Raw genomic sequence first — 26,402 nt, 5'->3', positions numbered from 1 at the left:
TTGTTTGTAGTGTAGCCATACCATATACTCTTAACCGCATTATAAGTATATCGTGATAACTTGAAAATGGCTACACAGAACCATATCGTGTTTGGTGTCAAACATGTAGGAATCATACCCCCAATCCAGCCATGGGACTGAGGGCATGATTCCCCCCTGCTAGTGGGGCAATCTGGGAAATGCGGCAGAATTTAGACACCAATTTAAAAGTGCACACGTAGTACAAAATGGATGCTACCCGCCACCCACACGACTCTGGCTGCCTGTTGCTGGGCAGAACTCCAGCCACGGCAGCTGGACAATAGGGATCCTGTTGCAGGGAGGTGTTCCCACCTCCCCAGACAGACTATGTGGATTGGAACTGGGTGGGTGCACCATAGGATGCCTTTCAGAGTTGCACCTAGGCTTCTCCAGTGCCTACATTCTGCATACACCGCCTGGAACCGGTTCAGGGGCATCCTGTCACCTGCCCTGGCGGGAAACACACAAAGGGGAGAGGGTGTAGCCACCCTTTCCCGCCTGACCTCTCATTGGTGGGCTCTGATCTGGACACTCCCCTAATCTTTGGATACAGGTGAATACTGGGTCCCCAGAGCCTCAGATTATTCTTGAACTTCACAGACTTGAACTTCGACTTGCTGCCGCACAGCTACCTGAAGAAATCTCCCTTGGGGTAAAGGAGTTACCCCCTGCTTGGCAGGCACCTGAAACACTTCAAGTGACCCAGTTGGAACCTCGCTGCTCCTACAGACATCGATGACTCTTTCCTACCCTGAGGTGGGATTCCAAGCATCCCAGAGGCCAGTGAGTGTGCACAGCAAAGCTCAGCACCGTGGACCCTGTGGGTGCTGAGATCCCCAATACCCCAGGACACCGGCCACCTCTTCCACAGCACCCGACCCAGACGAGTGGGGAAGTTGTGCTTTGGCCCATTATTGAGCCAACCTCTCAGCATCATCTGTGCCAAAGATCGACGCCCTAGCCCGCTCCGGCGACCCGTGGGCTCATCTTTACGCACGCCAAATTGCTGCCTCCTGCGGTCCCTTGTCTCTCGACTTGTGGGACCTAGCGGAGGTCAATCTTCGATTCCAAGAGTTTCCCTGGTTGCTCCAGGCCTGCTCTTCAGTCTCCTCGCTGGAGACCTCGTGGGTCTGCACCAGTAGCAGTTTTGTGTTTCTTGCGTGGGTTGCGGTTGCCAAGGCATAGTGGATCCAATCCGGACACTAACACCGTAGCGACCCTCATCCTTCGTGGGACAGTCGCCCTCCAGAAGCTGGCCTTCCTTGACACCTCCTGGACCCCATGGCTGACGATCCAATCTACACCTCTTCCACCTGGAAGTACCCGACTTTGAAGGGCTCCTTCTCTTGAGCCCCCTGGTCACTGTGCGGTGACCCAGACTCTGTCCCCTCTGCTTTCAAGTCCTTCTCTACAAGATCTACATTTTCATTCTTCACGACAAAGACGACGCTTCTGGCTAGCAGCAGTGCTTCACGTTTTGCCATTGAAAATCAGCCCGCGACCCGACATCGAAAACGACCTATGCACCCGGCTTCCCTGGGGCAGGTAACAGTGGTACCTCGGTACTCTCGTGGGTGTGGGCTCTTCAAAAGCTTAACTCTAAAGTATTGAACTTGAACTCCTGCTAGAAGTGTTTTTAAACTTGTAAAATTCAACCGCGACATTCTACATAGGCTTTAATAGAGATCCCGACAGTAGCTTTAGCCACTGCACGCGTCTCCCGTGGGTCCCCTTCCTCACTACCTTGGGTGATTTCACAAGGGGCCAGCGACCCTAAATGCCCTAGGCATTGTCTGTAGAATTGTCGTGGTTCTTATACCACTTTTTTAAAATATGGTTTGGTCCCCCCCTGGGGCCCTGTGATTCCAGTGCTATTTATTGTAACTATCAATGCTTGTTTGAATTGTATCTTCACCTCTAGCCTCATAGAGACTAGTGGGGTTATTCCTAGAATAAATACATATATTTTATATATATACCTGTGTGGACTACTCTTTCATTTGGTTATTCAAGAGGTTATCTATGGTAAAACAATAAGCTTAACACTTCTTCAAGACTTAGCCTGAAGGCTGCTCTCCACAGCTACCACTAGGATAGCTTTCTTTAAAGGTTGTCTATAACCTATCACCATAAGAGTCGAATTGGACTGGAATAAGGTGTCCCCTATAACTAGAGGACAGCATATGCCAGGCCAACTTCTCACACCTTCCAATGGGAAGTAAGTTTTCGCTTAGCCAGGATCAACCCCAGGACTATAAACCGGCTAGTAACCTTAGTCTTGGTGGTGTCCGGAAACCAATGCAACAAGCATAGTCCAGACGACATGACTAGCTCTCTCTCTGTCACAGTCAGCAGGGCAGTCATCAGCTCCCGCCAAAAGTCTCCCACCCGCGGGCAGTCCCAGAGTATGTGTAGAAGGTTCGCCCCACCCTGGGCACAACGGGGGCAATCACCCGACCCCCCCAAAGTACTCAGCAATTTTACTGGGGGTGAGGTAGGCCCTATGGAAGATATAAAATTGAATGAGTTGGAACAGTGCGTTCCGAGAACATTTCCACGGCCGCTCCACAATCGCCTCCCAAACCTTTACTGCAATGGGTTCCCCTAGATCCGCCTCCCACTTGAGACGCAGCGTCGTCAGCGGTTTGCGCATGTCACTAGTGATCCGATGATAAAGGCAGGTCACCGCTTTAAAAGTACCCGCTGCCATCACTACATATTGGCAAGCGAGAGACGTATCTGGTTCCACCAGCCCACTGCGCCAATGCTTCCTAATGGCTGCAGACAGAACAGCATGCAAGAGAAAATCCCCCCGCGGGAGATCATGGTGCTCACAGAGGTCCTGAAAGGGAAGACCACCGTCCTCATAGAGATCACCTATGGCTGTGACTCCCGCTTCCTCCTAGGCCAGCAACTGGCTCCAGTCTCCCCCATGAGGCAACACCTCGCACATCCGCAGTGGGATCTCAGGAGCATAAGGGGTCCCCCCATGTGCCCTCCTGACCAGTTGCGCCCAACATTGTTGGATCGTCCCCAGTTCCGGCGGCAGTATAGCACCTCTCAGTGGCACCCGTAGCAGCACGCAGGACAGGAGGTGCCTACTCGGGTCCGACCCGTCCTGTTCCTCCGGCCACCTAATGTGACCCACCACACATTTCGTGAACCACTGAAGTTGCGCAGCATGATAGTAAGCCTCAAAGTCCGGCAACGCAAGTCCCCCCCTCCGCCCTGGGCCTCTGCAGGGTAGCTAACGCCACCCTCCTTCGGCCAGTTTCCCAAAGAAACCCCGTAATCAAAGTGTTCAGCTGTGTGAAGAGTCTGCTCGGAATCCAGACAGGGAGGGTCACAAAATAATAAAGAAACCGAGGCAAGATGATCATTTTCACCAAAGCAACCCTACCAGCCACTGACAACGGAAGGGTCACCCAAAAATCAAAGCAGGACTTAGCTCCCCGCACTGCCCGCCCCACGTTACCCTCCAGCAGGTCAGCGGTATCATGATAAATTTGTGTCCCCAAATATGGTAAACACCGGGACTCCCACAAGACCTCCTCTACCCTCGACCAATCCAGCTCACCCTGTCTGACAGGGAACAGACAGGACTTATTCCAATTCACCCTGAGGCCCGCCACCCTCTCTAAGGTCTCCAGCAAGACTCGCGCTCCTCGTAATGCATCCCCAGTATCTGGCAGAAACATAAGGAGATCATCTGCATACAGCGCTATATGGTGTACTCTTCCCTCCACTACGAGCCCTGGGAAATACCGCCCTGACCTGGTGTGCGCTGCCATGGGTTCTATTGCCAGGGCAAACAATAAGTGGGTTAGCGGGCAGCCCTGTCTTGTTCCCAGAGCGACTATGCAGGCATCAGAAATCAGACCACCCGTCCGTACCTGTCCAGTGGAAGCACTGTAAAGCAGTGCCGTCCACTGCACAAAATTTTCTCCCAAGCCGAACTCTCGCAATACATTAAAAAGGTAGGGCCACTCCAGGCTATCGAAAGCTTTTTCGATATCAACCGCAAAAATACAAGCTTCTTCCTTGCAATAGGAGTTGGACCCCAAAATGCGCAGGAGTCTGCGGACATTCATCGCAGTATTGCGGGAGGGAATAAACCCAGCTTAGACCGCATGGACCAATGCCGTCATATGAGGCATCAAACGACTGGCCAAGATGCTGCTTAAGATCTTGTAATCGAGATTGAGCATCGCTAAGGGCCTATAGGATGAACGATCTCAGGCAGGCTTGCCCGACTTCAGGAGGGGGGACTATGAGAGCCTCTCGCGTGGAAGTAGGGAGGACACCTTTCCGACGCGCCATGTTATAGAGCGCAACCAAATGGGGAGCAAGAGCATCCGTGTAAGCTGCATAAAAATCAACGGGGAGCCCGTCTGTCCCCGGCGTTTTGTTCCTGGCCATGCGCTTTATGGCAGCGTACCTCTCCCACTTCAGTATCGCGGCCCAGCACCTCGGCGGCGGCGGCAGCCGCCAGTCGTGGCAACTCCGCCTTAGGCAAGAAGTTCTCATCACCCGGCATCCCAGGCCCCAACCTACTTCGATATAACTCTGCATAATAATGCAGGAAACAAGTATTAATGCGCTTCTGGGTGAGAAATGCCTCCCCTCCTGGTCCCCTCAGCTGCAGTACCTGCGTGCCCTTACGCGCCGGGTTAGCCAGCCAAGCTAGCAACGCCCCCGCCTTATCCCGCTCCACATGCGCCTTATCTGTGTATGCCTTGAAGTCAAAGCATCGCAGCCTCTCAAGTTGAACTGCAAGAGCCTTTCGTGCCTCAAGCAACCCTGCATGCCTGTCCGGGCGTTCCGGGCGCTCCCTCTCATCCTCGCGCAGCCGCTGGTCCGCCTTCTGCACATCATTGAGCAACACTCTGCGGGCTCCCTCCACCTCGCCTATACATCGCCCCTGAATTACTGCCTTGAACGCGTCCCATTCCACCACCCTAGACGATGCCATTCTGGTGTTAAGTCGAAAATAGTCATCAATAGCCGACCCAATAGTATCCCGGAACACCGGGTCCTCTAAGGTGTCCGGATGAAGTCACCATGTGGGGATGGCGGGGCGATCCCGCAGCCAATGCAAGACTGTCAACAGGGGATTATCACTTCTTAATCTCATGGCGATCACTCAGGGAAACAAAGTCATAGGGGCCTAAAAGAGTTTTAAATATTGGAGCATCATTATGGAATCTTGATTTAGGCTCATAATAAAATACTATCTCTCACTCTTGCCTTGAAATAGTCAAATATCTAGAGTAAAATGATCAAATTGCATTCATTTGCATTTTTAAAATGACTGTATCCTATAGTGGCAAAAATATTGTTACAGTTTGTGCTTTGGGCTAAATCGGATTCTATTTGGTCTTGTTTGCTTTAAATTACTGTAATTTGTAAAGTGTTGGGAGCTTTGGAATTTATTTGTTACTGATCCACTTGTATGATTCAGACAAACATAAAAAAATATAAACTTATTATGAAGTGGTAAAAATTAAAATAAAACTGAACTGATTTTAAATTGACATTGTTTTTCTATTAGGGGCACATATTGGAAGGTGCTGGAAAACAGGAAACTGTTGCACAAGAGGACAAGATTAAGTACCTGAAAGGGGCCTTTGTACAGTTCTGCAGGTAACCTCATTGTTCAGATTTAAAGTAACTTCCATTTGGATTTAAAGTGCTAAATTACAAAGCCAATTACATATTTAAAAAACATGTACAAGGGAAAATGTTATATTGGGGAGTTGTCCGTCATGCAACTCTCTGATATTCGTTAACAGACTATGTCTGTCTTGGTATGGTAAACCAAACACACATTTAAAAAAAAGAAAGAAATTAATGTGAAAATTGCAAATAAAATAAAAAGTGCCTGTAAGGAGAAAAGCTTTTCAGTTCATTCTTTCTTTATTTTAAAACAGTTCAATTAGCCAAATCAGTCCTTAAAAAAGTATGTTATAACTTAATCCCAACAAAAAAATATATTTTTAAACGTAAAATAAATTATACAGTGATGATTCTGTACTTGTGTTCTAGTCAATCACTGACTTTGCTGCTTTGTGAGGTTTGAAAGATGCTATATCCAATCATGCACAGCAGCTTGTCAGGCAGTTCGTATTTTGCTTATTACTGAGAAAGGATCACAAAAACAGTTTCATTTTACAATGCTATTTCTTAAATGAAAAACTAAATTTCCAAGCTTTTTTTTGCATTTAGTCCATGCCTAAAGATGACTGCTCAGATTTTTTTTTTTTTCTCATTTCCTTCAACCTGTTAAATGTTTGCTGCTTTTTGTTACGGTGTTTGCTGTACCTACAGAAGGCATTGGGAAATAAGTCAAGATGCCATCATATGATAAAGTTCCCCTGCTTGGTCCTCTTATCACCAGAAATGCAGAATAGGAGATGTACTTTCCATAGAGTTAAAGAAAGGTTATGTTTGTTGTGACTCTAGTACATTTGGAGATAAGCCGTTTTCAAGTTTCGCCTGCACAGCCCCTGCTTTGTGCTTGTGAAATCTATTGTATTAATTATAAATCTTAAAAAAGGGGCTTTTTTCCTGCCCTCTCACTTTTCATTGGTTCCTGTTCTTCCCATTTGTATTTTCCGTTGTCTTCCTTGTGTGTTTTTGTCAGTTTTTATCGAGGCCCAAGTACTATTTCCATCCTCTTTTGAAGTGAACCTTATTTTTTGATGTTACACATCACTTTAAAAATGAAACACCTCGTCCTCGTGCCAGCTATATCTATTCTTCTACGCATTCACAAAGATATTAAGGATCCTTGAGCATGCATCTTGCTGAGACACTAATTTACAGCACATGCTGTATGAAACCGAGACAACTTGCCCTGAACACACAAGTCTGGTATAGTGCACACGCTCAGTGCAGAGATACTTCACATCTATGCATGCTCAGTATGAGAGTATGAGCTTGTGAAGCTCACTGCACAGACCCCGAACTGAGGAAAGGGAAACAGCCGCTCCGCCTCTGGAGAGCCGAGGCTTACAGGTGGGGCCCCCATTACATGACACGATTCCATCACACTTTTCTTTATCTTTATCTTTTTCTTTTAAATTTAGGACATATAGCCTTGATTGTATGAACCTCATTAGTAATATTTGGACACAGTGTTACGACCCTGGAAGTAAATGTACCAGTTTAGTTTAACATTATTACAACATTATCACTCCCCTTTTGAAGCATAATGTACATTATGGGCCTGATTACGATGGCGGTTGGATGATAATTCGGCCGCTATCGTTTTGGGCAGATGTCCGGCCGACTGTGTCAGCGGGTCTACCTGTCCGATTACAATGCGACTGCTGTACAGGCAAGCAGGAAACTGATCTTTTCCACTGTGGAATGTGCTGCGGCTCTAGAAGAGGCCCACAAGAAACGGGAAGGAGACTGGTCTGACCACACTTTAAAGGCAGTCGGAAATTGCCATAGTAATCCTTACGGCAGTGCCCATTGTAGGGATTACAGTAGGACTGATGCTCCGATGGGCTCCTTGAGTGTCGGAAGCGTCGGTCTCTCCCTGGGCCGGCTGCTGTCCAACCGACTGCATCGCAATGCGGTGGTTTGACCGCTGTGCTGGATGTCAGTGGGACCACCTGTCGGTCCCACCAACATTATAATTGGACCCTAAGTGTTTAATCCCGTCTCCTTCCCGTTTCTTGTGGGCTCCGTCATCTAATTGCAAGGTAAATTGATATTCATTCTTTGTTAAATTTGCACTACTGTTATCTCCCTAATCTAAGCATATTCTTCGCACTCGTGCAGAGATCATTATCCGCTTGTGATATATCTAACTTCTGCTGATTAAGGACTCCCTTGAATGGAGACATTAACATAATGGAGTTGTTAATTTCAATTTGAATCTTAATTACGGGCAGACAAAAATAGTAATAGATATCACGGCGCACAAGTGGAAAATCAGTGCAGCTATCCCATTTAATTCTACATCATCCTCCGCACTCACTTCGGCGTCAATTACTCATTAATGAGACTTATTATGCTTGTAGGCAATGTATATCCCTCATTAGAGTTGGTTACATAACGAAGGTGGTAATTCTATTTATGGGTCGTCCCTTCCCAGTGAGTCTGAACCACTGCCAACCATGTTAATCTAAACCAAAGGTCTTCAATCGGTGGGCCGTGACCCCCTAGGGGGGCCGTGGAGTCTTGGGAAGGTGGTTGTGCATTTCTCAGCTTCTCCATCTGAAATGTCATTCAGGGACTCTCCTTTGCTGTAAAGTAGAAGCCTGGCAGATAGCTAAAACGCTTTTCTGCCAGCGTGCTGCTTGCGTGAAAGAAATGCAAATGTGCACGATTACTTAATCTGGAATTGTGAAGGAAAATCTGCAAATATAAAGGATGTTTGGAAGCCGGTACTGGCTTTAATTGATGGAATCACTTGAAGCTTCTTTTTGAGTGGTAGTGCAAAGAGTTAGGAAGTGAGCTGTGAAGTGCGTGCTTTTAATTGTCATTGTATTTACATAGCACTTACTATCCCTGAGGAGGTGTTGAGAACAGTTATGTAAAAGAAAATAGCATTACTTCGTGTCCGGGTATTACTAAAATCTATATTTTGAAATCACCATTTTATCACAAAGTAGCAAACACTGACAACCTCATGCATGTCAATATATCGCGGACGACCTCTCATCATTCTAATAATCCACTGAAATGCATGCTCCTTAATTGCAGATTGGTAAACAAACACGCAGCGTATATTTACAACCTTATCCTCTCATGTAAGTTTGATATAGTTATGCTCACAGAAACATGATTAAAGAGAACATCTCATCCCAATCATAGACCTACTAGCCCCCCTAGTCACAAAAACATTCGACTAGATAGACCCAAGAAAACAGGTGGGGGAATAGCATGCATCTACTGCAACTCTCTCTCAGTATCTCAATCAGAAACATTCACTCTAACTACATGCGAATATCTTGGCATCAAAGTAGCTTGCAACAATAAATCCATTTGTAATATTCACGCTTTCTATCACCCTCAGGGCGATAACTCACTGTTCATCGAACAAATCATGAAATCATTACAATGAATGATAATCTTCAAGGGCCCCAGATCTTCCTGGGAGACTTCAGCCTACACTGGAACGATCTGAATGACCAGGCAGTGAATAGCCTAAAGGCCTTCCTTTTAAGCCACGAGTTGTCCCAAATTTGTGACAGGCCAACTCACAACAAGGGTGAGATTTTGGACCTTATAATCTCAAAGACGGACAACATCTCGTTGGAGTCCATTAGACCCTGTGACTGGACAGACCATTATCTCATCACCTTCCTCATCAATTCAAGGATGACCCTAATGCAAGGGCAACCAAAGAAACTAAAACATTGGAAAAGGAAACTTCATAATATAAACCACAATGAACTAACTACCCTTTGCAATAATACGTTTATTCCACAGACCAACATGGATGATGTCAAGGACCTCACAGATTTCTATAATACTTCCATATTGAAAGTCTTGGACTCTGTCACACCCCTCCAACAAAAAAAACATATCCAATAAAAAATCAAAGCCCTGGTTTATTGACAACTTGAACACCGAGAGACGCAACCTAGGAATAGCAGAAAGAGCCTGGATATTTTCTCCATCCTGGATCTTCTAAAACGCTTAAGAGCAACCACGAACACATACAACAGAAGAATAAGACAAATGAAAGCTTATTTCTTCAGAGCACAGCTTGACCAAGCCAGCAATGGGCACAAAAAACGATTCGAAATAGTCAAGCAGAAATCACTTAAAGCATCAAATCCATTAGACACCAAATCCAACACCTTCCCAAACTGTAAAGAACTGGCCGCCGCCTTCTTTGAAAAAACTACAAAGCTAGAGAATGAACTACAACTAGCGATCAAACTGCTATCCGCTGTCTCATCTAGCTTCTCTTACTCCTCCCAGTACAGTGAAGGGAGCGATCCATCCAGGCACCCCTCCACAAACAATGCCTCCTAGGACACCTTCTCAACAATCCGCTAAAGAGACATCTACAACATTCTTTCATCACTAAAACCCTCTAATCACTTCGCTGACCCGCTACCCCCGACTATATTCAAAGAGATCAAAACATGCATTCTCCCCCTATGGACTAAGATTGTAAACACCTCAATACATCAAGGTATTATCCCTGATTGCCTAAAAGCAGGACAAGTAATCCCCAGTTTAAAAAAAATACAACGCAGACTGCTCTGATCCTAATAACTTCAGACCCATCTCCAGCATCCTTACTCTTGCAAAGCTCTTGGAAAAATGTGTCTGTTAGCGGGTCATTGGGAACAGGCACGACTCTTTGTGGTTATAAGGAGGATTTATTCACACGATACAAGTGTCTCTCTTGATGTCAGTACAAATACACGGAATCAACAACACCAAGGGATCAGTCCTAGGCTCCTTCTGTCCTCTTCTCCTCTCACTAAGTCGTCTGGGCGTCCCTCGCGGCCTTCAGGGGTCCCGGTCTTGGTTCACAACAGATGGTGACTCGAGTTATATGCAGAAAACAAAAGGAAAGGCAGCAGTTGAGTCTCTAGGTCAGTGAAAAAACGAGGTGGAGTGGGGTAGTGAAGGAGCACCTCCAAACGAGTGACTTCTCCTAAAAAACGGGGTAGTGATAGTGCGGGGAGGGGTAGTGACTAGTGCAGGACTCAGGCGAGAGTGCGTTTCCCCTAGGCGTCCGGTCTCTCCCGCCTCCCCACCCAGCCCAGGAACCGCTTGCATTCCTGGGTTAGCCACGCTCCTCCGGGAACGTGGCTGTGCGAAGCACGGTCCTGGCCGCTCCTCGGCTCTCCTGACGCCTTCGGCCTCCCTACGTCTTCTCCACCAGCTGGTATTCGCGCTCCTCCTCGCTCTCCCGTTCCTCCTGGCTCGATTCGGCTTCCACTCTTCTTGCTCCCTCGTTCCTCGCTCTCCTCTCTTCCTCCGGTGTAGAGACGCACCCTCTTCCGGGGTTCGCTGTCTCTTGTTGGAACGAAGCCTGCCACGTCACGGTTGGGGGCGTAGTCGGCTACCACTTCGTCCCAGTTCAAGGTGCAGTACTCAGAGGTAGCGGGACTCTCGCTATCGTCATGTGACGCTGCTAGCCAGTCATCCTGCTGTGTAGAAAAGAGAGTGTCTTATTAGGTTGCGCCTCCCACCAGTCCACCGTTCTGGGTAATACCTCCCCGGGCATTCCGACCCTGTGACACACCTCCTCCCCTGGATTCTCCCGTTTGGGGAGAGGGAAGACTCTAGAGAGGAAATCTGCACTGCTGTTCTCTGTACCCATACGGTGCTTCACAGTAAATTTAAAGGGATGGAGAGAAAGGAACCACCGGAGGATGCGGGGGTTCTGAGCCTGATTACGGCTCATCCACCGGAGGGGCGCATGGTCGGTGTACAGGGTGAATGGGTGACCCTCTAGGTAATAGCGTCGTTTATCTATGGCCCACTTAACCGCTAGACATTCCCTCTCTATGGTAGGGTACTTTCTCTCCCTGGGGAATAGTTTTCTGCTGATCTATACGATAGGGTGATCTGCTCCATCAGCAGAGAGTTGGGACAGTACGGCCCCTATCCCATGATCGGAGGCGTCGGTGTGCAGGACAAAGGGCTTTGAAAAGTCAGGGGAGATCATGACAGTAGAGGTGGTTATGGCTCTTTTAAGGGCGTGGAAAGCTTCCAACATCCGGACTGTGGGGTGTAAAAGGACTTGGGTCTTTACGTCCCTACGAAGGGTGTCTGTCAGAGGGGCTGCTTGTTAGGAGAACTGGGGTATAACCTGTCTATAGTACCCTATTAGTCCCAGGAAGGCCCTAATTTCTCATTTTGTGGAGGGAAACAGTGTCTTGCGAATGGCCCTAACCTTTCCTGTTTGGGGTGCAATAATGCTGTGTCCCAGGATGTACCCCCAGATACTTCACACTTCGGTATCCTGCTCGAGATTTCTTGGCATTTACATGCAACCCCGCTTCTTGTAGGGCCTGGAGGATTGTCTGTAGGTGTTGGAGGTGGGTTTTCCAGTCAGGGCTAAAGACTACAATATCATCCAGGTAGGCCGATGAGAAGGCGTTAAAGTCCCGCAAAACCGTGTTCATTGGCCTCTGGTTGCTGTTGATCCATGCAGTCCAAATGGGAGCACCGTGAATTCATAGAGCCCGTCTGGGGTTGAGAAGGCTGTTTTCTTTTGGTCCAGTATCCTTTGGTTAGGTTGAGTGTGGTGATATAACTGGCGTCCCCCAGTTTCTCAATCAATTTGTCGATGCGTAGTATGGGATAGACATCAAAAGACGAAATTTCGTTGAGGCTCCTGAAATCCATGCAAAAACGAGTGCTTCCATCGGGTTTGGGCACCATCACGATTGGTGAGGACCATTCACTCCTCGAGGGTTGGATGACTCCTAGTCATAGCATGTCTTGCACTTCCTTCTGTATGGCGATCCGGCTGGCTACAGGGATCCGATAGAGATGTTGTTTGATTATCCGGCCAGTCGGGGCGTCGATCCTGTGTTCTGCCAGGTGAGTCTTCCCTGGTTTGTCGGAAAATATAGCCGCGAACGGGGCGAGCGCCGTTCTAAGGGAAGCTGTCTCTTCGGAGCTAAGTTTGTCGTTTATCACTAGTTGTTCCAAGGTGTGGTGGTCTTCTGCCCTAGTTGGTAATGTAAGATGGGCCGCGGTGGGCAAAGGCCCAATCCATTTTTTTAGCATATTTATATGGAAGGTCTGGCTTCGGCTGGGGGATAGCTGGAGCCTGTAGGTGGTATTTCCTATCACTTTGGTGACTTTGTAGGGTCCCTTCCACTCCGACAAAAATTTCTTGGTAGATGATGGTAACACCACCAAAGCCCAATCACCAAGAAACCGTTTCCTCCATCTCTTTCCTTTGTCATATACTGCTTTTTGTCGTTTTTGTTACTCCTCTAAGTGGGAATATGCCAGGTCCCGGAGTTTTCCTATTTAGGCTCTCAACTGTTGGGTGTATTCCAACATGTCTCTGGTTTCCACATTCTTTTATTTCTCCCAGGCATCCTTTGTCATTTCAAGTAGGGTCCATGGCTGTCGACCATAAAGCAGCTCGAAGGGTGAGCACCCCATAGAACTCTGTACCTGTCCTCTAATGACATAAAGGGCTAAGGGTAACAGCTGGTCCCATTCCTTCCCATCCGCACTCAACATTTTCCTCAAAGTCGTCTTCAAAGTGCCGTTATACCGTTCAACGAGCCCGTCGGTTTGGGGGTGGTATACCGATGTCTTGATGTGTCGCAGGTCCAGGGTCTGGCAGACCTCTCTCATCATACGCGAAACGAATTGTGTACCTTGGTCTGTCAGGATTTCTTTGGGGAAACCCACCTGTGAAAACAGTTTCAAGAGTTTTTCTGAGATGACGCGGCTTGTGGGAGCCCGTATGGGAAAGGCCTCGGGATAACGGGTGGCATAATCCACTATTACCAGGGCATACATATTCCCTCTTTTTGTGCGAGGAAGGGGTCCGATTAAGTCCATTCCTACCCTCTCGAAGGGGGTACCGATGATGGGCATAGGTTGTGTGAGAAGTTGGCCTGGCATATGCTGTCTCCTAGTTATAGGGACACCTTGCAACAGTCCAATTCGACTCTTATTGATGATAGGTTTAAGACAACCTTTAAAGAAAGCTAGCCTAGTGGTAGCTGTGGAGAGCAGCCTTCAGGCTAAGTCTTGAAGGAGTGTTAAGCTTATTGTTTTACCATAATAACCTCTTGAATAACCAAATGAAAGAGTAGCCCACACAGGTATATATATAAAATATATGTACTTATTCTAGACAGAATCCCACAGTCTCTTTATGAAGCTGTGGCAACGTTACAATTCAAACAAGCATTTATAAACACAATAAATAGCACAGGAATCACAGGGCCCCAGAGGGGGACCAAACCATATATCAAAAAGTGGTATAAGAACCACGACAATTCTACAGACAATGCCTAGGGCATTTAGGATCGCTGGCCCCTTAAGAATCCCCCCAGGTTATGAGGAAGGGGACCCACGGGAGGCGCGTGCAGTGGAAATAGCTGCTATCGGGATCTCTATTATAGTTTATAGAGAATGTCGCGGTTTAAATTACGCAGATTAAAGTCACTTTTAGCAGGAGTACAAAGTTAAAACTTTAGACTTAAGCTTTTGAGGAGCCCACTATCACGAGAGTACCGAGGTACCACTGTTACCTGCCCCAGGGAAGCCGGGTGCATAGGTCGTTTTCGATGTCGGGTCGCGGGCTGATTTTCTATAGGAAAATGTTCAAAAGTGCTGCTAGCCAAAAGCGTCGATGATGCCGTGAAGATCAAAGATGTGAAGATTGTAGAGAAGAACCTGAAAGCAGAGGGGACAGAGTCTGGGTCACGGCAAAGTGACCAGGAGGCTCAAAGCAAAGAGGCCTTCGATGTCGGGTGCTTCAGGTGGAAAGTGGTGTAGCTTGGATCTGCAGCCACGGGCTCCGGGAGGCTTCAAGGAAGGCCAGCTTCTGGAGGGTGACTGTCCCACGTCGGATGAGGGTCGCTGCGGTGTTAGTGTCCGGATTGGATCCACTAAGCCTTGGCAACCGCAACCCACGCAAGATGAACAAATCTGCTACAGTGCAGACCCAGGAGGTCTGGGAGAGGTCTCCTTTGAGGAGACTGTAGAGCAGGCCTGGAGCAACCAGGGGAACTCTTGATTGTTGAAATAGACCTCCGCTAGGGCCCGCAAGTCGAGACACAAGGGACCGCGGGAGGCGGCAATTTGGAGTGCGTAAAAGGGCACCCACGGGCCACCGGAGGGGGCTAGGGTGCTGGTCTTTGGCACAATTGCTGTAGAGTGGTTGGCTCGTAAACGGGCCAAAGCACAACTTCCCCACTGGTCAGGGTCGTGTGCTACGCAAGAGGTGGCCAGTGTCCTGGGGTATTGGGGATCTCGGCACCCACGGGATGCGCTGGAAACCCACCTCCAGGGTGCTGGAAGTCGTCGAACGCCGTAGGAGCAGCGAGGTTCCAACCGGGTCACTTGCAGTGTTTCAGGTGTGTGCCAAGCAGGGGGATAACTCCTTATCCCAAGGGAGATTTCTTCCGTCAGCTGGGCAGCAGCAAGTCGAAGGTCAAGACTGCAAAGTTCAAGATTAAACTGAGGCTCTGGGGCCACGTTATTCACCTTTATCCCCAAGATTAGGAGAGTGTCCAGAGTAGTGTCCACCAATGGGAGGTGAGGCGGGAAAGGGTGGCTACACCCTCTCCCCTTTGTGTGTTTCCCGCCTCGGCGAGGGGCAGGATGCCACTGAACCGGTTCCAAGCGGTGTATGCAGAATGGGGCTCTGCAGCTGCCTACGTGCAACTCTGAAAGGACATTTGGTGCACCCACCCTGTTCCAATCCACATTATCCTGTCTGGGGAGATGCTAGCACCTCCCTGCCACAGGAGCCCTATTGTCCAGCTGGCGAGGCTGGGGTTTTCACCAGCAACAGCCAGCCAGGGTCGTGTAGGTGGCGGGCAGTAGACATTTTGTGTTACTTGTGCACTTTTAAAATTGGTGTCCAAATTCTACCGCTTTTCCCATATCGCCCCTCTAGCAGGGGGGAATCGTACCCTCATTCCCATGGCTGGACTGGGGGTATGATTCCTACATGTTTGACACCAAACACGATATGGTTCTGTGTAGCCATTCTCAAGTTATCGCGTTATCGCGATAGACTTATAATGCGGTTAAGAGTATATGGCATGGCTACACTACAAACAAAATAAACGAAGAAGGGGGTATCCTTAAATGAGAGGAGGTAAAAACCTTCTATCTGATTAGAGAGTTCTCAGAGAAGTAAAAAGAGAAATTATTTCTTTTTTATAAAACCCCTCACTCACCAACCTAGTTGGTGACGTGCTTCATCATCGGGGTCCACCCGAGCAGCCGAATACCACCCGGGTGTGCTTCGACGCTTGATTACAGCGGAGCAGGTTTGATATTATGTCAGTACGTGTAAGTGACGTGTGTGAGTGAGTGAAATAAAGTTAAAAGTAATCCTACTGTACTCCCTAATTAATTTAATATGGAGCAGCAGGGTCACGGTTAAAAAAGGGGTGAGGTGTAATACTAATGTAGGATTGATTTGACCTAAAGTATTATCCAAAAATTAACTGTCTACATGTTTCAACCTTTGGGTGTAGTCACAGGTTTTCGTCAGGACCTATCGACACACCGGGCGGTCTACACACACACTAAGGTGCATCCAACCCTGGAGCGTCTGTGTGCCACCTACATATATTTGCGAAGGTGGTAAAAAGGGTGCAGGGAGTCCTCTGCGTACAGATAAACCTGAAAAAAGAACATACAGTTCTGGGCAATCAGAAAATGATCTATTTAAAATTAGAGTGAACAGTGCCCATTTCCGTGTGAACTCTCATTTTTGCGTATATAATCACCACATTCTGAGTTATACGCCCCAGGTAATTACCAGTGATTGTTGGAAACGAACTTCCGTTCCATATTATGCGAAATTATCATCAACCCACTAAATCATTGTGGAAGTCGTGGATGTCTTACGTCTACACAGCAATGGTGAGCATACTTGATGTGTAATTCTATAGAGCGGCCAGACACACGTGAAAAAGACTCTATTTGTGACATGCGTGCGCAAAGGAAATTATTTAAAAACAGAACACGGTGAAAATAAGGAAAAGACTCAAAACTCACTCTCGATTCTTAATCGAATCGTATCATGGGCTCATAAGGGAGGCAGACGGTGCTGCGTTACTGTTGGACAAAAAACACAAAACACGGGCGGCAATGGTCAGAACACTTAACTCTAAGTGCCTCACGTGTATGTGGCCACCAGCTCTTCCCTACACACTCTTACCTCAGCTCACCGACTACCTGCCACAAACCTGCGGTGCTTCCCCCAGGCGCCCGGATGTTACTGAATGAGCAGCAAGGCTTCAACTAAATACTCCTCACTTCCTGGTTATACGTCACATGACTAGTGGGCATGGCCTGGAGTGAGGAGACAATTCTTAAAGGGACAGGTCGGTTTTACCGGTGAATGGCTAGTTAAAGGTGAGAAAATAAAAAGGAGTCATGAGTGATTGTTAAAAAATATATTTACATGGAATAGGACATTCCACACATGGGAGGAATGTTCCATAAAGGAAAACAGTAGCTCAACTAAAATTACATGGCACATTGAGGTTACTTGTTCTGCACAGAGTTCCAGGGTATGCAATCGTTCATACCATGTTTGTGGGTGGACAATCTGTATATTCAGCGTTGTTCTTTCTCATACAGATATTTCTGTGTGTTGGTACCAGTCACAGTTTCAATTATCGTCCAACGCATGTCGTTAGGTGTATGATGGTGTTGAAGAAAGTGTTCTGTTAGACGTGTGGTTTGTTTTTTGCATCTAATAGTGCTCCTGTGCTCACAGATTCTCTGCTTCACTTTCCTTGTTGTCATCCCTATGTAACGAAGTTTACACGGGCAGGTAATTAAAATATACTGCATTGGTGGTATTACAGTTTGTATGTTTTCTTTGTGACCATTCTCTGCCAGGTTCTAGGGATAGTGTTTTCGTGGCTGTGGTGAGATGGCACACGCTACAGTCACCGCATGGAAAATGACCTGTAATGTTAGGTAGTCCGCATGAATTAAGGACAGTACATCTTGTTGGTATTTCTGGTTGTTTCGGTCTGGTGTGTACCAATGCATCCTTTATACTTCTTGCTCTCTTAAAAGAGAACAAGGGTTTCTCCCATTTTAGATTGCCTGTATTCAGGATGTTCCAGTGTTTGTTAATTGTCCTTGTGACCTGGTTAGAGATAGTACTGTATGTGGTGACACACGTAAGAGGCGTGTCCGCCACTTGTTTCGGATTGGGTTCCAACAGTGCCTCACGGTTCTGATTGGCAGCCCGTTTTTTGCAAGTTGCTAATATCTTTTCGGGATATCCTCTGTCTGACAATTTGAGTGACAGGTCATTAGCTTGGGAGCGGAAGTCAGAGCTCTTGCTACAATTTCTCCTAATTCTGAGATATTGTCCGAAGGGGACAATATCTGTTTTTAAATAATTTCCTTAGCGCACGCATGTCACAAATAGAGTCTTTTTCACGTGTGTCTGGCCGCTCTATAGAATTACACATCAAGTATGCTCACCATTGCTGTGTAGCCGTAAGACATCCACGACTTCCACAATGATTTAGTGGGTTGATGCTAATTTCGCATAATATGGAACGGAAGTTCGGTTCCAACAATCACTGGTAATTACCTGGGGCGTATAACTCAGAATGTGGTGATTATATACGCAAAAATGAGAGTTCACACGGAAATGGGCACTGTTCACTCTAATTTTAAATAGATCATTTTCTGATTTCCCAGAACTGTATGTTCTTTTTTCAGGTTCATCTGTACGCAGAGGACTCCCTGAACCCTTTTTACCACCTTCGCAAGTATATGTAGGTGGCACACAGACGCTCCAGGGTTGGATGCACCTTAGTGTGTGTAGACCTTGCGGTGTGTCGATAGGTCCTGACGAAAACCTGTGACTACACTCAAAGGTTGAAACATGTAGACCATCATTTTTTGGATAATACTTTAGGTCAAATCAAACCTACATTAGTATTATACCTCACCACTTTTTTAACCGTGACCCTGCTGCTCCATATTAAATTCATTAGGGAGTACAGTAGGATTACTTTTAACTTTATTTCACTCACTCACGTCACTTACACGTACTGACATAATAACAAACCTGCTTCGCTATAATCAGGCGTCGAAGCACACCCGGGTGGTATTCGGCTGCTCGGGTGGACCCCGATGATGAAGCACGTCACCAACTAGGTTGGTGAGTGAGGGGTTTTATAAAAAAGAAATAATTTCTCTTTTTACTTCTCTGAGAACTCTCTAATCAGATAAAAGGTTTTTACCTCCTCTCATTTAAGGATACCCCCTTCTTTGTTTATTTTGTATACCTCAGGGGACTGGGAGTACCCCTTACAACTTAGTTGTGAAATCCCTGTCTCTCTATTATGTTATATTGTACACTACAAACAACCCAGCAATGATTTTACGAAGGTTGCATAGAGGCCCTACTCATGTAGGGGTCCCCCCTCACACATACCTCAGCACCCAGCCTTGTAGGATTACCAAGGCCTGCTATAGGGGTGACCTATGAGAGTATATGTGTTGTAATGGGGTGGAATATAGGGTACCTATATCCCTGTAAGGGGTGCTAGCACCACCTTACCCAGACTACAGTAGTGGTCTGGTGGTGTCAGTTTGTATGGCTGTCCCAGGGTGGCACAATAAGTGCTGCAGCCCTGGTAGGCCTACTGAGGGACCCATGCCCTGGGTACCTATGGTACCATCTACAAGGGACTGTCAGGGCATCCTCAGCATCCAATTGGTTTGTACCTAGGGTACTCACATTAGTTTTAGGGAGAAAGCAGATAGGCTGGGGTCCTGGATAGCAGGATCCCAGCCAGACTAGTCAAAAACCACTCAAATACCAGGCAAAAAGTTGGGGCAACCATTAGTCAGATTCCACCTTCCTACAGGTTGTAAGGGCCCGACGGAGGTCTATGGGTATTCGTTTTTTGGCATATTTCGCAGGACTGACAATACTCTTTAATGTCTCTGTACACCTCTGGCCAATAAAAGTGCCTCAGTAGGTTCTGAATCGTTTTCTCTGCCCCAATGTGCCCTGCTGTGAGGTGGGAATGTGAAAAAAACAGCTGGTCCCTAAAGGATAGTGGAAATAGCAGCTGATGGAAGTCAGTGGAGGAGCCCTGTCTGTATAGGAGGCCGTCCTGTATAAGGAACCTTGGATATGTGGATTTACCCCTGTCCTGTGACGCGTGTGCCTGTTCCCAGGCATTGAACAATGTTGCGTTGTTGGCCTGGGCGAATTTGAAGCTCCTGTCATGTAACCATGGTTCCGGGGTGGTCAAGGCTGATAAACGATTATCTGGGATTTCCCCTGTACCACTCTTCACGTCTTGTTCCTTCATTACTCTCCGGAGCAGTTCAAGGAACTTGGGGTTATCTGTTCCTATTATGACTTCCTCTGTGAGGCTTTCCAGGACCCCTACCTTAACTCTACATTTCACCCCGCTACTAAGTGTCCGGGCTATCGTTGCCAGGGGATATAGCTGGACGTCCCCATGCACACACCTGATATATACAGTGGTGTCTGGTATAATCTGACTAGGGTGTATAAGGCGTCTTTGAATCACTGATTGTCTGCACCCTGAATCTAACAGGGTTTTTACTTGTCTCCCATTTACCCTGGCACTGACATGGAAGGCGCTCCCCATCTCCACAGTGTACATGATGGACTTGGGGATATACCCCACCTCCATTGGTTCTTCCGTCTGTCTCTTCCTAGGGCAGAGGCGGGCTATATGGCCCCAATCACCACAATCATAGCATTGTGGCCCCTTGAAACATGGTACGTCTGGTCTTGGAGGTTTAGGCCTCACAACGTCTGGGGTGGTTTTAGGCCTTTTGTCGTACGGCATGGCGGGTCGTCTATTAGTTTTCTCCGTTTTCCAGGGTAGCGGTTTAGGCTGTGCGTGGGAATACGTGGTAGCCAGGTCTATGGCCTGTTCCATAGTGAGGTGAGTATGCTGCCTCAACCACTTTTGGGTGCTAAAGGAGAGGGCTTCCAGATATTGTTCTAAGTAGATCTTTTCCATGATCTCCTCCTTGGTACTAAGGGCAGGGGTTAGCCACTTGTCGGCTGTCGTTTTTAAAAGGAAAAATAAGGTTTTGGGGTTTTCCCCCCCGGAGCCCCCTTCTCTCTCCTAAAACGCACCCTGTAGGCCTCCGCATCGAGACCCAAATGATCCAAGATTATGTTCTTGATGTCTATGTATGGTGTATCCCCTCTGGCGTTTGCGACTTGGTAGGCGGCTTGCGACTCCCCAGTCAACAGGGGTGCCAAAAAGAACGGCCATTTATCCACAGGCCAGCCACACGCCCTTGCCGCCCTCTCGAATTTCAAAAGGAAGGCATCAGGATCCTCCCCAGCCACATACTTCTGTAGGGAGATACCCGATGGGGAATGTGTGGTAACTCGAGTGGGGACTGACGGAAGATTCTCTGTTAGCATTTTCTGCAGTCCCTCCATTTGGGCCGCGATGGTGTCTTCAAAGATGTCCCGGTTAGCCTGCGCTAACGTCATCTGGCGCTATACGGCCCATTCTAGTTTTTCTTGCCCCTTTACGAGGTGCTGTATTAGGCTCTCCATCTTGGTTTGCAGATGGTAGTCCTATGCCTGAATTCTCCACCAGTGTTAGCAGGCTAATGGGAACAGGCATGACTCATTGTGGTTATAAGGAGGATTTATTCACACAATACAAGTGTCTCTCTTGATGTCAGTACAAATACACGGAATCAACAACACCAAGGGATCAGTCCTAGGCTCCTGCTGTCCTCTTCCCCTCTCACGAAGTCATCTGGGTGTCCTTCGCGGCCTTCAGGGGTCCCGGTCTTGGTTCACAACAGATGGGGACTCAAGTTATATGCAGAAAACAAAAGGAAAGGCAGTGGTTGAGTCTCTAGGTCAGTGAAAAAACGAGGTGGGGTGGGGTAGTGAAGGAGCACCTCCAAACAAGTTACTACTCCTCAAAAACGGGGTAATGATAGTGCTGGGAGGGGGTAGTGACTAGTGCAGGACTCAGGCGAGAGTGCGTTTCCCCTAGGCGTCTGGTCCCTCCCGCCTCCCAACCCAGCCCAGGAACCACTTGCGTACCTGGGTTAACCACGCTCCTCCGGAAGCACGGTCCTGGCCGCTCCTCGGCTCTCCTGACGCCTTCGGCCTCCCTACGTCTTCTCCACCAGCTGGTATTTGCGCTACTCCTCGCTCTCCCGTTCCTCCTGGCTCGATTCGACTTCCACTCTACTCGCTTCCTCGTTCCTCGCTCTCTTCTCTTCCTCCGGTGTAGAGACACACCCTCTTCCGGGGTTCGCTGTCTCTTGTTGGAATGAAGCCTGCCACGTCACGGTTGGGGGCGTAGTCGGATACCACTTCGTCCCAGTTAAAGGTGCAGTACTCGGGGGTAGTGGGACTCTCGCTATAGTCATGTGACGCTGCTAGCCAGTCATCCTGCTGTGTAGAAAAGAGAGTGTCTTATCAGGTTGCGCCTCCCACCAGTCCACTGTTCTGGGTAATACCTCCCTGGTCATTCTGACCCCGTGACAGTGTCCAGAACGAACTCTGTGACCACATAGACAAGTGTCAACTCCTTGACCAACACCAATCAGGTTTCCGTCAAGGTCACAGCACTGAATTTGCCGTTACTCATGTCATCGATGACATACTAAAAATGCTGGATCGAAATGAATCATGCCTTCTGATACTACTTGACCTATCGGCCGCCTTTGACACGGTCAAACATGATGGTCTACTGAAACTACTTGAACAAAGGATGGGCCTATCAGGGGTTGTATTGAAATGGTTCTCCTCATTCCTCCTAAACAGATCCCAGAGAGTCAAAATGAACCAATCTCTGTCTAAGCCCCACACGATCACTCTGGGTGTTCCACAGGGATCTTCACTCTTCCCCCATTCTTTTCAATCTATTCCTGTAACCACTAGCAAATCACTTAAAATCTGCTAACATCCATTATCTTATGTATGCTGATGACACACAGATGTATCTCAAATTAGTCTCCCCAGAGGACATCATATCCCTCAATCTCATCCTGCAAAACACACATTTGTGGCTCACAGATAATCATCTCAATCTTAGCACTTATAAAACTAAATTCCTTCTTATCTCACTGCCGAATAACACCCCTAAGATCGAGCCTTGGCTGAAACAGCTTTCAGCCCGTAACTGCTCTCCTCACATCATAGATTCTGCTAGATCCTTGGGTATTACACTAGACAAACATTTGAATATGCAGGAACACATCTGATAGAGACATCTAGCTACAGATTCCTTAACTTAGAATATCTGCGTCAGACCTGGATCCGGAAAAACGTTTTCCCCCAGCAATACCTCTGCACGCCGGGAGGCGACGTGGCCTGCGCCGTACTGATGTTGTCCTCGGAAGTGACGTCAATGGAGAAATATAAGCCCCTCCCGGCGTGCTGACGTCAGTTTTTTTCTTTTTGCGTCCTAACACGGATCCGGGGAAGTGGTACCTCTGGCCTGTTTTTGTTATCTTCAGGCCTTCTCTACGCCTTTTTGCGTCAAGAAACCGTGTGTTTGATGCCTGCGGGCTTCAAGCAGTGCTGGTTCTGCTCACGACAGATGTCAGCGATGGACCCTCACGAAATCTGTATGTGGTGCTTGGGCGAGCACCACGACTCCGTGGAGTGCGACGCTTGTCATCTGCTGCGGCCGAAATCCCTGTGGGAACGCCGCTTGAAGCTGCTGTCTGCTCAGATGTCCCGAACTGACCCCTCGCGACACTGGTCTCCTTCTCCTGCGGAGACGTCCACGCAGCGGCAGTCCTCACAGGAGGACGTTCCTGTTCGGGGCAGGTCCCGGGACTGTTGCCGTCATTCGCCTACTTCAGGTAAGCACAAACGGTAGTCGTGGAAGTCGTCGGCGTCGTGTCGACATCATGTCGAGGCCCGTGGCTCCCGGTCTTTGCCGGACTTGGTCCCCCAGTAGTCGGACCCTTCATATCCCCCGTTTCCTGGTGCTGAGGCGACTCAACCTCAGATGGAAGACTACTGCAGTCCATTCTTGTTTTGCCCCCCCCCCCCCCCCCCCCCCCCCCCTGGCGCGCCTTCGGTCCCCACAAGGGGGGTAAGGACTCAGGTCGGGACTCCGCCGGCGGGTTTACCCATGGCACCGACTGAGTGCCCTGACTCCGACTCCGAAGTTGCCACAACGTCTGGACGCGGCCTGGAGGGGCATCCCATGATGTCTAGCCTTTCCACAGCGCCGTCGCACAGCCTTCCGAGGCTCCCTGCAGCGTCGCTGGAGGTGGCCACAGCGCGGTGCACGACACCGCTTCGGCACACTGTCACCCCGCAGGTTTCCACCTCCGGGGATGTTGAGTCGACGCCGGTCCGACTCCTGCCGGTTGAGGCCTTTTCGGAGGTCGCCGACGCCGGCTCCACACAGCCGGTTGAGGCCTTTTCGGAGGTCGCCGACGCTTGCTCCACTCAGCCAGTCGAGGCCTTTTCGGAGGTCGTCGACGTCGCCGCGACGCCGGTACCATCTCCGGCTTTATTGATGAAGGATGTGGTCCCAGTGGATTCTAAGTAATCAATGAGGAGGGAAAGTGAAGCTGTGATCCATTCAGCTTCCAATGGTTAGTACAAAACTCAAGGAGGGGGGTGAATGGACCACTTGTCCTGTATAACCAGGGTCTTTGCTCGTTTTCAAACAGTCATAAAAACCCTCATACATGTACACAGGCCACCCGGTGCACCGCGCACAGAGCCAGAACAAGTGAACGACTTGTAAGAACCAAATCAGGTTCATCTTAACTCACCGGCACCCCGAGGAAGCCCGGCACGACGCATTTAAGGTGCAGATACTACACATCTGACCTTACACTACAAGGGTGGTGAGTACACCTCTCTGTTAAGAGCCACAATGTGCTCATAAGAACACACCTCGGTCCTGACGAAAGCCTCTAGAGTATCCATGAGGCTGAAACATGTTGACCCATATCAGTGCGGTAGATTAGTAACTGGATCTACACACGCACCACTACCGTTTTTTAATTTCCCACATTACTACTTCCCCAATAAAAACTTGTGATAAAAGTGAGGTAGGGAACTTTAATTCACCACACGAGAGCACGAGCACACCCTCTTTTTTCATTCCTGACCACTACTGACAAACCAGTAGGTTTTCCTCCAGGTGGAGGTCAGCATATTTACAAAGAAAAAGACCCTATGATGATGCTGTAACAGGACACTCAGGCGGAGAACCAAGATATATAGCCAATGGCCTGTGTACATGTATGATGGTTTTTATGACGATTCGAACACGAGCAAAGACCCTGGTTATACAGGACAAGTGGTCCATTCTCCCCAGTGGATTCCCCTCCCCATGAGTCATTTCAACGCTCTCTGTAGCGGGCGCCAGTGGACCTACTCATCCTTTTGCTGAGCCTCTGTTAGGTGGCCGGATTAGCTTGCGTCCGTCACCTACTGATGACTTGCTGTCACCGCCTCGCGGGGCCACAGAGGCTAGTGGGACGGTTGTCAGGGCTGTTTGCAGGGCTGCAGACATTTTAAGGATGCAGCCGCCCTTAGTCTCTAGACATTTGGAGCCCTTGCTGGATCTCCTCCACCAGAGCGCGGGGAACAGAGCCATTATTGCCATTTGCAGGGTAATTATTTGACATCCTTCCCGGAAGGTGGGCGTGGCCCTCTTCGGGGAACCCCGTGGATCGTGCTGTGGCAAACCGCTATCGCCCGGCTCCCAATGACCCCACCTGTTTGACGCTCCATCCTGGTGCTGGAGGACTTGTGCTTCAGGCAGCTCTCTACCACTCCTGTTCCGTTGCATCCTCCCACTCTGGAGTCGCGGTGGTTGGAGTCATGTGGCTGCGATGTGTTTGCATCCGCCAGCTTGGGACTTCGGTTCCTAATCACGTTGTGTGTTTGCTCGGGCTAAATTTGCCCTTTGGGACTCTGTCGAGCAGCTCCTCCCCTCCTTGCTGGAGAGCTCTCGTGCCGATCTGGCCCGCCTAATCCATGATGGCCATGATATGGCACAATTTTCTGCCATGGACACCACTGACTCCGTGGGCAGGGCTATGGCCAGGTCGGTTGTCATGCGCCGCCATGCGTGGTTGCTTGATGGCGTTTTCCCAGAGCATGTTCAGGAGCAGCTTAGAGATCTACCATTCGACGGGGTCATTCTTTTTGACGCCCATGCTGATTCGGCAGTCAGGCGCCTCCTGTCTGTGTGATTGTCTTCCCAGATTTTAATCCTCGTGGAGGATTTTTGGTTTTGTGACGGTGCCGTCACTTTCTTTTCTGTTACCCGTTGTGGGTTACAGATGTTCTGGGTTGAGTGGCTGTTCAGCCGTGTTATTTCCTTATTCTAGTACAGCTGGTTAAACTGTCTTTACCTTCTTTTGAGCCTCTGCCTTCGAGCTTATCTCAAGAGGGACCCTTTTGTAGGGTTGTGCCTTACCCTATGTGGGGTATTTGTTGGCTGTTATATTGATACTGTTCCTTACCCTGGAAGTTTTGTCGCATGTTGACTCTTCCTACTGTTGTAGGATGTCTCCTCTGGTGAGATCCATTGGGTTGGTTTCTCTCCGGGGGCTACAATTGGTTGTTTACAGTTGGTTCGTAGTACATCCCCGCCTCAGTAGGGCCGTCCTTCCCTGCTGTTTCGTTGGGGTTTTGTCACGCTCCTGGCGTGTTCTTGCATCCTTGCTGTACCCGTCTT

General features: G+C 48.5%; 1 protein-coding gene across 1 annotated transcript in view; it reads left to right on the top strand.

Moving 5' to 3' along the window:
* The window catches only part of NUP133 (nucleoporin 133), a 1,584,091-nt gene that overhangs the window by 542,858 nt on the left and 1,014,831 nt on the right, over positions 1–26,402 (top strand). The window contains exon 12 of the mRNA XM_085611954.1: positions 5,573–5,664. Coding sequence (XP_085468080.1) covers positions 5,573–5,664 — 92 coding nt within the window. The remainder of the gene's footprint in view (positions 1–5,572; positions 5,665–26,402) is intronic.

This window comes from Triturus cristatus, chromosome 6 (genome assembly GCF_964204655.1).
Source record: "Triturus cristatus chromosome 6, aTriCri1.1, whole genome shotgun sequence".
Classification (NCBI taxonomy): Eukaryota; Metazoa; Chordata; class Amphibia; order Caudata; family Salamandridae; genus Triturus; species Triturus cristatus.
This window is presented reverse-complemented; position numbering and strand designations above follow the sequence as displayed.